The 14,224-nt window shown below is 39.3% G+C and overlaps 1 protein-coding gene across 1 annotated transcript in view; it reads right to left on the minus strand.

Annotated features, from left to right (window-relative positions):
- Positions 1–984: 984 nt before the first annotated feature.
- The window catches only part of DENND5A (DENN/MADD domain containing 5A), a gene marked incomplete at its 5' end in the record, with an annotated part of 49,700 nt that continues 36,460 nt past the window's right edge, over positions 985–14,224 (minus strand). Inside the window, 8 exons of the mRNA XM_010012499.1 lie at positions 985–1,649; positions 2,380–2,548; positions 3,573–3,696; positions 4,801–4,883; positions 5,818–5,999; positions 7,161–7,279; positions 7,845–7,990; positions 9,890–10,011. Of these exons, the coding sequence (XP_010010801.1) occupies positions 1,466–1,649; positions 2,380–2,548; positions 3,573–3,696; positions 4,801–4,883; positions 5,818–5,999; positions 7,161–7,279; positions 7,845–7,990; positions 9,890–10,011 (1,129 nt within the window). The remainder of the gene's footprint in view (positions 1,650–2,379; positions 2,549–3,572; positions 3,697–4,800; positions 4,884–5,817; positions 6,000–7,160; positions 7,280–7,844; positions 7,991–9,889; positions 10,012–14,224) is intronic.

Here is a 14,224-nt window from a genome sequence, read left to right on the forward strand (position 1 = left end):
TGTATGAGCTAAAAACTTGGATTCTGCTTCTCTGAACAGAGACAATACTGAGATAAGTTTATACAGTGGAGACCTCTTAAATACATAGCCTTGAATTTCTGTACAGTAATTTGCGATGCTGATAAATCAGCCTGTTCTTAAGTCACATATTCATTTCAAAGAGATTTTTATCAGAGGATCCAAATTAACAGAGATGCCTTTAGGCATTTGCTGAGTTCCAGATCTCCAATAAATTAAGCTTTCAGAATGTTTGTGTTTTATTGTAGAAGTGGACTAGAGCTTTCTCTGCTAAAAGCGAAAGCATCCCAAATGAAGCAGACTGTGACAACAGAACCCAAGACATATTCATTGAAAAGAAAAAGCAAAAAACCTTACCACTCACTGTCTTCTCAGAAAAATTAAGAAATCATTATATGTGTTAGTAAGGTATACCATTATTACTTCATGGGGGAATAAACATGTTTATTTAGTCATCTGGTATTCAGGGAACTTATGTCCCTCTTTATTAGCAGTTAAGAGAATTACCAGCAGCAACCATATACCAAACTTCAAAAGGCTGGTTCAAATGGAAACATTTCTGTATATGAACAATTATTCCAGGTTTTTCATTTAAGTGGGCTGCACTGTAAATCCGGAATTGCAACATAACACAGCCAGTTGTATCATAGACGTTGTCTGGGTTTTTTAAAGACAAACTTACAAACACAATGATAGGTTAAATAAATAAAAAACATCAGTTAAAAAACACGCTTAATTTCATCTGTGCAATTACGTACCAATATGAAAAATATTACTTTGATCTCTGCACCTTTCACGGTTCAGTCTCCTGGATTTCACTAAAATAATACTGACAAAAAAATAAAGGAAAAAAAAAATGATCTGTTGACAAATCAGTGCTTTGAAGCTATTAAAAAAAGCACACATCAGATTTGTAGTTCCCTTGCAGCAGAACATGACCCAATACGTTAAAAATCAAACATTGGTAATAATGTTAATATATAAAATATTAGTTTAAAAACTATAGAATGACCTTCTCAGCAGAAATGGAGTGTATGCATTGGGGTCTATGACATACAGCTTATCTGAATGCAAGTTCACAGAATGCTGAAAGGCTCACTGCACATTTTCTATGGCAAGGAAATACTGCAGCTTTAAAATAAGCTGCACAATACTCATCTCTATCTCTTTCACATGAAAGTGTGTAAAAAGCAAATCAGCAAATAAACTCTAAAATAGATTTATACCAAAATCCTCTTTTTTACATTGAGTTTACAGCTTCTATCCATTTGCCTGTACTATTTTTGGAGTTTCCTTCAAGAAAAGTCAAGGTTGCATTTTAGGGCCATGAACAAGTTCACGATACAACGTACTGGCAAGACAGAACTTTTGCATACTAATGAGATTCACTCCTTGTTGCTTTTTTGTTTGTTTGTTTTTCAAGACAGTTTTTCCTACGGGAAAGAGGTCAAATATCGATTCCTTTGACAAGAGATGCCTCCAGCGTAATGTTGAACTCCTGCAAGGTCTGCAGCACTCGAATCAAAGAATTCACAAGAGTATGATCCTTTATCAGTGCTATGTCTTCATACATCTGTGCTGTAATCGGGCAGTCTGCAAGCAGGGCGATCCAGTGATGCAAAAGGTGGTCTCTGACAAAGTGGCAATTTGCAATTTGGAAACAAAAATAAAGCCAAGTTAATTTCTTGTTTTCGCTGAAGTAATTTTTATTCTTTGCTTTCTAAACAGACCTACTATCTTCTCTGCATATTTTTATAAGACAGGGAAGGGGAAACACTGTCTGTGGAACTAGTTTAAATAGGAAGCATCTGTGACGAACACGTTTCTGGACTTTCCACCCCTCACATCAAAAGATGCCTCCCAGGAGGCCTGGAAGTCCCAGGCAGGCCCAAAGTCATTAGCCTCTTCCATTGCCTTTGCATGAAGAGGTTTCTAGATGGTCCCAGCTTCCCTCCTACAATGAGTAGTAGGTGGAAGGTGGGGAATTCACCCAGCCATTAACAAGGAGAGGCCTCACTGATGGATGGTTTTCTGTGTCTATCTTCTGACCTTGCCAGCTGTAAATGAAAGGGAGGGCAGGCTATTCACACCAGCCTATTACCTGTCTTGATTCAGCTGCTCAGCTCTTTGGGATACTCAGTTTTCTATGTCAGATTACCCACATTTCACATGCCCAACAACACAGTCGGGACATGGTTCACTTGATTCTTCTATAGTTACACCAAAGAACTGTGTAAGTAATAGCCAACTGCACAACCCAGCAGTAGTGTGGCTTTATCTTACTAATATGCAACATCCTTTCAATTTTAGTAAAGTATCAATAATAAAACCAACAACAATAATAAAGAAGCATTTTTATACCTGGCTCCAAGACACACCAGCATCTGAAATTTGCCATCTTTCCCAATGTTTCTAGGGGTGTTGTTGATAGCAGTGATAAAGCGACAGAAATTCCTGGCCCTTGTCTGCCAGTTCTCTTCTGGAACCATCTCATTCTGCTCAAGGGTCTCATAGTATGTTTGTGCTTTTTCTTAAAAGAATGTTGGGAGATAATGAGGTTTTATGAGTGTATATAGCAGACCTAAAATAACTGAAATATGATTCTGCTGTGCTTGGAATAAAATAATTAGGCACTATGACCTTGAAATTCAGATGATTAAATTTAATAACACCTCACTTCCACCATAAGTATGCTTATAAATCCATAAGGATATCTGATAGCTCATATTGGATCATTGGCAAATCCGCATGAATGTCTGTATCATGGAGGGCACAGTTAGAGTTGAAAGGCCTAGATTCAAAGCTCATCCATGAATTTCGTGAATGATTATGTTCAGCCACTGTTTCTTTCCATTTGATTCAGTTCTGTGTTCCCCATGTGTAAAACTGGGATTCCACTTCCTTCCCTCTGAACAGTGCTAAAGGGGTTCTCCTATCTACTGAGTTTTGAGATGCTACAGTAAAAGGATGATATAAGGAGAAGGGTGATGTCAAAGTACCTACTCAAAACAAAGAAACACTATTAAAAAAATTCCTTTCCTAAAAGACATTTTTATACTCAGTTGATTTATTGATTCATTCAGCTCTGTGTCAAAGGATCTAGACCACTGTGTGAAAAATGTATGTCTATAACCCTTTATTACAACATCCAGTAAGTACCAATAGCACTAGATGCACATGTTGTGCTTTATAAGGCAACTCAGCCTCTTAAAAGTTGATTTGTTGCTTACACTATGCTCAATCAATAACAAGGTTACCATACATCCATTCACCAACTTATTTAAATAATTCTTCCTCACTAAGTTTGTTTTATGCTATTACTACTAGAAAGATAAAGCCTAGTTACTGTATTAAGTACAGCATCAACTTTGGCAGATTGGATGCTCTTTCTCTCAACAGTACAAGAAGGTAAGAGCTCTTACAGCAATTCAGCTGCAGAGATGCATTTAGATGCTGTTTTCACTAGTTGAGACACAGTGGAAATAATACAGAGCACAGATGGATATATTTTAAAGACAGAAACAGGCTTTGGTATGCCTTCTCTTCCCACTTACCTAAAAAGTCCCAAATAAAGACATTTTTGAAGAGTCTTGGTGATTTAAATCCATGTTGAAACACTTGCTCAAGAGCTGAAACAAGTCCACTTTCTCCACACAGCAACAGTGTCAGACTGCCTCTCTGTCAAGCACACACACGAAACACAAGCTTATTGTCTCAGTTTGGAAGTGTGGGACAGAAAAGTGTCTCATGCCAGGTTTTAAACAAACAGATGCCCAAAGTTACAGTCCACGTCAAACAGTGGCCCCCGACAGGATGGCCCAGTTCTCACAAGTCCTGAGCAGTCTCAGGGTCTCATCATCATCATCAAATGAAGCCATGAAGAGGCCAAGATAAAGATCAGATTTTGAGCAGGTTTTACCTATAATAATGACCACTGCACAGAAAATTAAGAAACTATTTTCTTCTTCAGTAATAAAGATCACAGGTCTATTGCAGCAGGTGCCTCAGACTTTGCTTATCAACAAAAACAACATTTAATTCAATTTTTAAACCTCAGGGGAAAAAAAAAATCCTTAGAACATGATGGTAAATTGTATTTTGCAAACCCAGTGCATGACCACTTTAGATTATTGTGCAAATATGATCATCAACCACAATTAAACTGGATGTGAATTTGCCATGCTATACTGAACTTCAAGAGGATAGTTGCAGAAGGAATGGAAGGACCTATCTGTAATAAAATTAATGACTTTCAAGAGCTATCCATACAGGAGCCAGCACTGCTCTGACCACTCTGGCTCAGAAGGGCTGGATTGTGATGGTTTGACAGAGGCGTGCTGCTCAAGTTCGTTTCAGGAAATAACTGCTGCTTCTGTTATGATGATTACATGTATAATGTAGAAGTACACCTGAGTCTTTGAGAGCACTTCTGTTGCACTTGCAGGGCAGGGTTGGGGGTAGGTGTTTGGGTGTGCATCTTGTTTGTTCATTTGTTTGTTTTAAAGTGGCCCGTGGGTTTTCATTTTTCCAGTAGCAAAGATAATGCAAAACAGGCACAAAAAACCCTACCCAGTACCCAATGTACATGTAAAATCTCAGTTAGTCTAGAACAAACTAAACAGGAGGCCACACTGTTGACAGTGGTATGGGTAGAATCCTCAGCAGAATTAACTAATAACATTATTTCCAATACCAGAATGTTAATATTTAAATTAATAGAATGTTACAGTCACTAGTAAGAGTTAAGACAGGAGAGCCACTACACAAACAACTGCTCCTTACCTCCTTCTCTGGCTTGTGGAAATGCTTAACAATACCATTCACAGCTTCACCAATAGCTTCTTGTATCTGACCAGTATTTAACTCTGCAAAATACAAAAATATATCCAGTCACTGTAAGAGCTTTAGAAATTGTACCTCTTCACAAGGAGTGAGGCATACAACAACAACAACAAAAAGAGGAGGAGCATAAACCAGCATAACTCACGCTGTTAGTGAAAAGGTGCTGGACTATGGATAATAGAAATCTACTTCTACTTTTATTTACTGTGGTGGAGATAGAAACTGAGATGGTTTGGGTTTACATCAAAGTTAACACTGTGGTGTTTCAACACAACAACAGGTGGAAAGGGTTTTTACGTATTATATGAATTTTCAGACCAGGGTCCAAAGCTAAGAAAAGGAGCTGTGCTTTGATTAGGACCGCAAAATTTGAATGTCCTAGAAATAATTCCTGTGACAGCTTCCCAGTAAACCCAACCACGCTTGGCAGAAAAGTAACCACCTGTTCCTGATTTATCAGGAACAAGACAACCCAGAACAACAATCTCAATAGAAAACTGAAGTTCATTAATAAACACCACTAACAAGCTGTTTTGTCCATGAAGGATAGATAGAGACAGGACAGCAGATTTCTACTTTCCTCCATAGCATTCATTCCACAGATGAAAGACAAGAATACAAAAACCACCACTAGGGCTGCTAAGCACTGAACCAGGAGTCTAGAAATATCTTCCTTCCATCCTCGGAGACTTTCAGAACTTGCTTAGATAGAACAGCTTGTTTAGGATTGTAATTCGGAAGTTAACTGGACTTTAAGCAGGGGTTTGGGCTAAGTGAGTTTCACAGGTTTTCGGAAGTTAACTGGACTTTAAGCAGGGGTTTGGGCTAAGTGAGTTTCACAGGTTCTCTCCAAGCTACAGTTCTAAAATACAAGGAAACCTACAGTTCTGTTTGCAAGCATCTCTCCTCAGGTAGTGATGCAGACCAGTACAAGACAAGACAACCCCCACCACTCACTTGGCTTATTGTTTGGTGATATAGTGACAAATCTTCTGATCATGCTTGGTGACTGCTGCAAAGGAGGGGTTCGGCACTGCCGCTCATCAACCTCAGTGTGGGAAGTCAGCAACTCTCCCACCAGGATCCTCTCTAAGCTGCCATCATCCATTCCTTTTCCAAGCCATCTTCCACAGGGAAACCTAAAAACATAAAGGAGATATGGGGATCAAGTACTTCAACCCAGATTCAATCCCATGACTAAAACTTTCAACTGCAGTTGCATAAATCCCAAATTCTGCTAGTATAGTTATTAGAAATACACCATTCATCTTAGCAACAAAGACTTGGATTTGGCTTTTGCCAGCAGAGGCATCAAAAATAAACCAGTTTTTCAGTTTTGAGTTTCTGATAAATGTTGCACTAAATTATTTGCAAATTTGGCAGATTTTGTCTTGTCCTATACATAGTATATAATTTGCGGGTTGCAGAGAAAAAAGAGGTAGAAGGAGAAGACACACTACACACTGTAAGTGGGTGGTGAAATTCTCCTATGCTTTCATCGATCACAGAGCAGGCCAGCCACAAAACAAAAAAACCCTAAGCATACACTGAAATGCCAAAACACCTATACATCTACTGGAACGGGGATATTAAATCAGACACAGCAAGCACACATGCTCACTTGCTTCTCATCACTTTCTATATCAATGTGGATGTCAGTTTAATCAGAATACTGAAAAGCATCCAAAACAGAATCTTGCCTTTTAATTTAATTACAAACAAACCGGCATGGGAAACTGAATAGACTTTCCCACCAGTCTGTCATCAACATGAGCCTGACAGTTTCTCTGACAAAGGGCAGAGCATCAAACTATGCTGTACCTAATTTCATTCTTACTGTAAATCTCATTCCTTTACTTTCACTACGCAAACACAGGTTTCCAACACTTGTAAGCCCCTGTGTTCCAGAATGTGTCCAAAGGATTCTCTGTAACACCTAGAGTGCTCAGCCTTAATATAAAATACCACCCATATTTGATAAGCAGCAAGCTCTAACTTGCTATTTCTTCCTTGGGTTCAAGGGAGATTATTTTTAAGATGTGCAACAGTCGACTCAGCTTCTCCACCAATGTTTCAAGGCTAGACATGAGCATCTGCAAACTGAAAACTCTGTTTAATTTTGTAAGAATCACAACTTGTTTAATGCCAGAAGCCAAATGATATTTCTATGCCTTCAAGTAGTGGCAACTGTAGACACAGAGTCCCAGGAGATAAAACCTTTCTCATCAAACAAGCGCTACTGTGCCAGCTCCCCGCAGAAATTCTACTTACCCAACATGAAATGTCAGGATGATACTTACTTGTAAGTATGCCCTGTTATTTCATTTCTGACCATAACATATTCCACTAGCCACTTGGCATACAGCCCTGAATTATCATGTCCTATTTGCACTGTGGTCAGTTTTCCCAGGTTCTGGCACTGCAAATTAAACAAAGAATTTGTCAGTGCAAACTGAAAAAGAGCAGCACGTTGGAGATGTAAACTATTACAGAACATGCTCAGATAGGGAATCAGAAATGTGGTTACCCTTTTCTGACTGCATGATTGACTCTGGACTTTTTCAGTATAGGTTGCCTTATTTGGTTTTGGTTTCTTTTCTTTGTTAAATACTATTCTGATCAGCAGAAACAACAGAGTTAAACTAGATCTTTCAATTAAATTTTACCCAATGCATGCACACACACAAAAATCAGTACAAAATAACTTAGTTTCCAACAGAAGAGGATATGATACCTCCCACCATAACAGCACAAAGCTGTAATATAAACAGTCTTTACATTTTCACTAAGGATTTGTCAGTCATTTTGTTCTGCAAGTTATTAAATATAAATTAAATTTGCTAGGTACAGGCACAGGAAATATTTGTGACTAACCACATAGACTAATGATATGAAATGTATGGCAAGATGGCACAGCAAAGAGGGAATTTAAAACTGAACAAACAAAACATCCAAAGCATGTTTTTGTTTCAAGCAATACAAACCTCAAAAGTCATTTCTAATATATTCCTGGGAATTTGCAGGACTCCTGTTTCACCCAGTTCTCCCGAGATACAGATCCAAGGATTGGCTGTAAACATTGAGCCACCAAGTTTCTTGCTAGGAACAATCAATATATGGTATGGTATCACTGCAAACACAAGAAGAAATTACCCTTGAAAAATGAAGGAAAGTTATGTAACCTCTTTAATGAAGGGTGGGGGGCAGGAAAGTAAGTCAAAATAATGCTGCAGTACCATGAAATGTTAAAACATCAGAGTTGCTATTTAATCATGCTAACACTTGCACACTAAGCATTGATTGACAATCAGGAAGTGTACAAATAGCGGTCATTAAGAAGCAGAGCTGACAGCAAAACATGTCAAGTAGAAAAAGAAATATGGATGGCATAAAGCCTTCATGTGAGTAAAGTAATTTTTCATTTACCAGCCTCAAAACATGTCACGAAGACAGTTACTTGTCCCCAGCTTAGAGACAAGAAAGTAAAGACAGAATATTCATGTATCTAAGGACTACACTGCAGCTCAGCTTGCAACTCAATACTCAACTCCTAACTGCCTGCTTTTGTTTGTGCATGTACACACACTACACAGCTAACACCAATCCCCATTCAATTATTAGCCAAAGCTTTTATTTGCAGGGCTATCTTGCACCAGCATTCACTGTTGTGGCTGAAAAAATTCAGTGCAAATAGTTTATAATGCTGAAAGCTTCTCTGTACCATATTGCTCTTAATTATGCTATCTGTAAGACTTCCTGATTTTAAATAGAACAAACAACTTTTTCCCCTCTAACTGGCACCAGACATGCTCAAACACTTCCTGGTCCCTTGGTTTACCAGTGACTAATTCAACATAGTATCACCCAAGTTACAGCCCTTTCTCTGACTCAGGAGGCATCTACTCTTCAATCGCCTAGCATCTCACACACAGCCCCCTATTAACCAAACTTTTATAACAAAATCCAATTATCTGAATGGTCATTGTGTTTCTTGGCAACCTGCCCTTCTTTTATAGTGCATAAATGGATTACAGTTAGGGCTTTTCAGCTAAGGCATTTAATGCACTTCTTCTCAATGCCTCCTCAGCTGTCAGTGCCCTCAAGAAAGCATTTAGTGGTTGCATTTTCTTAAAAGCTTGGTGCTCACAGCATTTAAGAATGAATTAATATGTTTCCCTTTTTATTTTCCGTGCTGATAGTCTTAAAGTGACAATTTAACTTCATCCAGCAGACCAGATTTTAGCATTGTCCAGAACTTGCCCGCAAGACCACCAAAACGTATTTTGCTTAGAACCATTTTACATGCATTTTAGATGTCTGCTTGCTTTGTCTTTCATACATATAAATATGGATCATAACATAGCATCAAAGGTAGCTCCTAAAGTGGGTCCTTTCACACTCCCCCACCCCCAGTTTTATAAGCCTTGCTAAAGTCTTTCCTTATTCCTCCCCATTAGTGAGGTCCTGTGGCAGCAGCTACACAAATGCATGAGGACTCTGTAACAGGCTTAAGCATCAGCAAAAACTGGTTAAAAGTTTCTGTAGGGCACGTTTTTTTAGAAAGAGAAAGAAAAGAAAAGAAAGGAAAAGAAGTACTTCAGTGTGTCTAATGCAGACCTCAACGGGCGTTTCACTGTTACATGAAACTCAGAGCAGGCTGAGCATGAAAGGGGAAAGATTTTTTGTTTCAATTCCTAGTATGTGTTAATATTCTTACCTTGATCGTGAGCAATCCATAGCATCATGCAAACAAGCCCACCACGAAATTTGTTGTTGAGAACTCTCCCTCAGCTAAAAGGACTAAAGCTGTTCATTTTACAAGATTATAAGCAAAAGCCTTTAGTGACACAAAGAGAGACACTCTGCCCACCAGAGAAGATCACAAAACAGTGTTACAGCATACTCAGATGCATACCAGGAAGAAAGCCAAACAAACACATTAAGGCATGTTGCTCAGAGCCGTTTAGAATTTTGGATAAGGACTTTGCCAGATCTGGAAATCAGAGTTCCAGGGAAAGCAAATACTTACAGATAGTTGTGAAAACATTGGTAAAACAAAAGTAATCAACAGCATTGAATGACAGGAGATGATATAAGAATTGTTCTTTCTCATCATCACAGCGGAGGAATGCATAACGCTTGTAGAGTTTTCTGACAAAGCAAAACAAATAATCTGTTAAAGTAACAAGACACTTTCAGTGAAATGTTTTCTACCGTGCATATTTATTAGGTAAAATATGAAGAATGGCCAAGCGATTACCAATGACAAGTGACTCTGGTAGAGCCAAGAGTATTTAATATGCCAAAATACATTGACATTCTGCAAGCCTGAAGTCTCCCAAGTGCATCAGTCCAATACTCCACACTATTTTCCACCCCTTGAAAGCAAAGTTTGGAGTGATCCGAGAGTCTTCTCCCACCCAACACCCCAAGATGAAAAAAAAGAATTTTGTATTCTTTGACTTCTTTTTGGCAAAGTAAAATAACAGAACTGAAGTAAAGAGAGTCCTTGTAAGTTACTTCTGAGCAGATTGTGCCATGGAAGAGTACTCCAGCACATGACATAAGACAGTTAGAGGACTGCTTTCAAAGAACACTAGGGCAAACACTGGGGCTATATGCTTCTATTAGATTATAGGTGATAACCAGGGCCTACAACAACCCACACATAATCCAGGGAATAGCTTCAGTGATAACAGTACACAGCTTCTGATGAACAGAATCATAAATATGCAAAGGGAGCTTAAAGTCCTACTGTTCCCTTTTACTGGGTTGCAAACGCTTAGCTTGGACTACAACACTGCACAGAAATGCAACTTCTTTTAAGTGGAAATATCAAAAGATGTAGCTCAGTAGCCTTCTCTCACTAATAGAGACATTAACACCTATGCAGAAGGATGCACTGTAAATGGAAACAATCTTATAAACTTATGGAAATTACTCAAACACATTAGAGATCTTAACACTGCATAATTTGCAACTGAGAAACCTTGAAAAGAATTTACCACAACCTTTTCAAGTGCAAATTTTTGACTCAAAAATACTCTTAAGTTACTCACTTCTACATAGCAATCATCACCATTTTTGTTAATTATGCAACAAATAAATAATACCAGTGTTGGTGAATAATCATAAAAGAGCATTCCAAGATGTATCAAAATCTGACTGATGCTAGAGGAATACTCAAAACATCATGAATGCATGAAATGCTGACACAGCTGTGTCTAGGTTGTTCCTGCCAGGAAGGCATCCTGACAACTCCCCTCAATTTCAGATATCAATTACAAAAAAGTCAGCAAGTGACTCACAAGCCAGAAATTTGCAAAGCAAATCAACGATGATTAACACACACATATTCTCACTTACATAACAAAGGTAACGCTAGAGATTGACAGGAAATGTTCAATGGAAATAAAGATACTGAGCCTTAAAGCAACATAATCTGCTTGTAGTCACAAGAGTAGCAATCCCACAAAGGTCTCACGGGTGACCGTGTCCATGTTTCATTTGAACAATCTGAACCACATGTTTAGACAGCCTGTCCACACGGGTGTGTGCTGCCCTGCCTTTTCAGAGTGTAAGACTTCTCAGTTTACTTGTGCACACAGTGGTCTCTGAGGAGAGAAGCAATGTTGACTTCCTTCTGTTTCCTAACTCTAGTCCCTTTGCAGACCAGAAAGAAACCAAAATTTCAGGTTTTGTATATGTTTAGCAAATGCCAAGTGAAGCAAATGAGTTAAGTAAAATATCTAATAGTTGCTTCAAAATACAATCATGTTAACTGTAAAATGTCAGAAGATGCACAATTACTTTTAGTACCTCACTGAACTTGGCACTGCTTCCTTTAAAACCAAATGGAGCACGCTTTAAATCCATGCTGCCTAGAACACCTCTAAGTAGGGTATCTAAATATGCAGCACAATACATACAGGATTACAAAGAATTGATGTCATTTCTATGCAAGCTGCTCCTTCACTTGTCACTTTCATTTTAAACATATTTTTGCAACTGTCTCACTCTGCTCTAGAGAATTAGAATGTGTCTGATAGAGCTGGGGTTTTAATTCTTAGAGGCGGGGGGGGATGGAGGGGAAGGAAGAAGGAGGAGAATACACTCAAAGTCCTCTCACAGCACTTGTTCTACATGGGACAAGCACAGCTAATTTAATCCAATTTGGACTGCCAACTTCACTGAAGAGGGCTAACCTTAATGTAGAGATACAGTAGATTTATTAGCTGTTCTCACTCTGTCTTTCAGCTTTTCTTTGATCACTGTTGGAAGGCCAGAGCATCATCAGAAAGTTCAACATAATTCAATACAAGGCAAATCTCAAATAATTAGCAGTTGGGGTTCAGGGGGATTTTGGGGAAGACATTTCTTGGAAGGTGACATGAGTGGGAGGAGAGGAAATGAAGAGTAAACAGCATAGGTTAAACTGTCTCCAGAAAAGTCTTCAAATAAAGTTAATGACTATTACTAGGGCCCATACACGGGACCCTTTCGTTTCCATGCAGTAACCAGTATATTCAACCTTATCAGCACACATTTTTTTTCTGCATAGCTTATACTAAATAAATCTCAAATTGTTACTCCTAAAAAAATGAGTATTAAATATGGTTTGTACTCTGATTTGTGCAACTATTTACAAAATAATTATTTATGTTTATAAAGACAATATAATGTGTATGTGCTCCGGACATCACCAAGTACACAGGTCCTTGTGCTGAGCAACTGCCTTGTGTCCTTTGAGTATTTATAAGAAGCACTAGTACAGAGTACTTCAGACAGAGCTTAAGCCAGTGGTATTTGGAACTCCACAGGTTCAAGTCTTCAGTTTTCACATCCTCCTCCCCCTCATACTTCACGTATGTGTCCCCTTTTCTTCCTATAGTACAATTGCTCTTTAAATAGTGTCTTGGATCTCAGTGGTTGGGTCTTTTCATATTTTTTTCAATGACTTCCTATACAAGGAATCGAAAATAACATATTTTGAAATGTTCAGGACAAGTAATAAAACCAAAAATGGATCATAATAGTAGATTTTCGACTATTATGAAAGGCATTAACCTTATGTTCTTCAGCGGGCTATAAATACAAAACCTTTACTGTGTAGGAGATGATGAACAAAGCTGAGACACTGTCAGTTTGAACTAGAGATGTGGACAATCATGCTCTGAAAAACTTAGGTGGAAGATTTCAAAAGATTACCAGATCTCATCTTGAGCTTATGGCCCCAAAATGAGATTCAAGAACTAATAATCACAGCCTTCCTAGTCACCTTCAAGGTACTCCATGTACACCATTCATCTGCTTTCTTAAAATCAACTTCTGGTGTGGTTTATCTACAGTATTTTACATGGCTGTGAAAGGAGTTACAAGAATGTCTCAGATTTGGCAACAGAAGTGAGAAGCTAAGGAACAGTCAGTTTGAGTCATGCTAATCAGAACCACAAAAACCCTGGATGTGCATTTAATCTCCATACCGTGACCCAACTGCAACCAGGACCTAAGCTGCCCTTTGCCATGCATTGCAAAAACACACAAACAATCCAAGGAAAATAAAATATCCCACAGTTACAGAAAGCGAGCCAAGACGACACCAAGCTGTGTGGCTCGGTTGATATGCTGGAGGGAAGGGATGCCATCCAGAGGGACCTTGACATGCTTGTGAGGTGGGCTGATGCCAACCTCATGAAGTTTAACCAAGACAAGTGCAAGGTCCTGCACCTGGGTCAGCACAACCCCAGGCACAGCTACAGGCTGGGCAGAGAAAAGATTCAAAGCAGCCCTGAAAAGAAGGACTTGGGGGTGGTGATTGATGAGAAACTCGACATGAGCAGGCAGTGCTTGCAGCCCAGAAACCAACCCTCTCCTGGTCTGCATCAAAAGAAGCGTGACCAGCAGGTCAAAGGAGGTGATCCTGCCCCTCTACTCTGCTCTTGTGAGACCTCACTTGCAGTATTGTGCACAGTTCTGGTGTCCTCAACAGAAAAAGGACATGGAGCTGTTGGAGCAAGTCCAGAGGAGGCCACGAGGATGATAAGAGGACTGGAGCACCTCCCGTATGAAGACAGGCTGAGAAAGTCGGGGCTGTTCAGCCTGGAAAAGAGAAGCTGCGTGGAGACCTCACAGCAGCCTTCCAGTATCTGAAGGGGGCCTACAAGGATGCTGGGGAGGGACTCTTCATTAGGGACTCTAGTGGTAGGACAAGGGGTAATGGGTTCAAACTTAAACAAGGGAAGTTTAGGTTAGATATAAGGAAGAAGTTCTTCACAGTGAGGGTGGTGAGGCACTGGAATAGGTTGCCCAAGGAAGTTGTGAATGCTCCAACCCTGGAGGTGTTCCAGGCCAGGCTGGACGGAGG

The sequence above is a fragment of the Nestor notabilis genome, unplaced genomic scaffold (assembly GCF_000696875.1).
Source record: "Nestor notabilis isolate BGI_N333 unplaced genomic scaffold, ASM69687v1 scaffold4934, whole genome shotgun sequence".
Taxonomy (NCBI): domain Eukaryota; kingdom Metazoa; phylum Chordata; class Aves; order Psittaciformes; family Psittacidae; genus Nestor; species Nestor notabilis.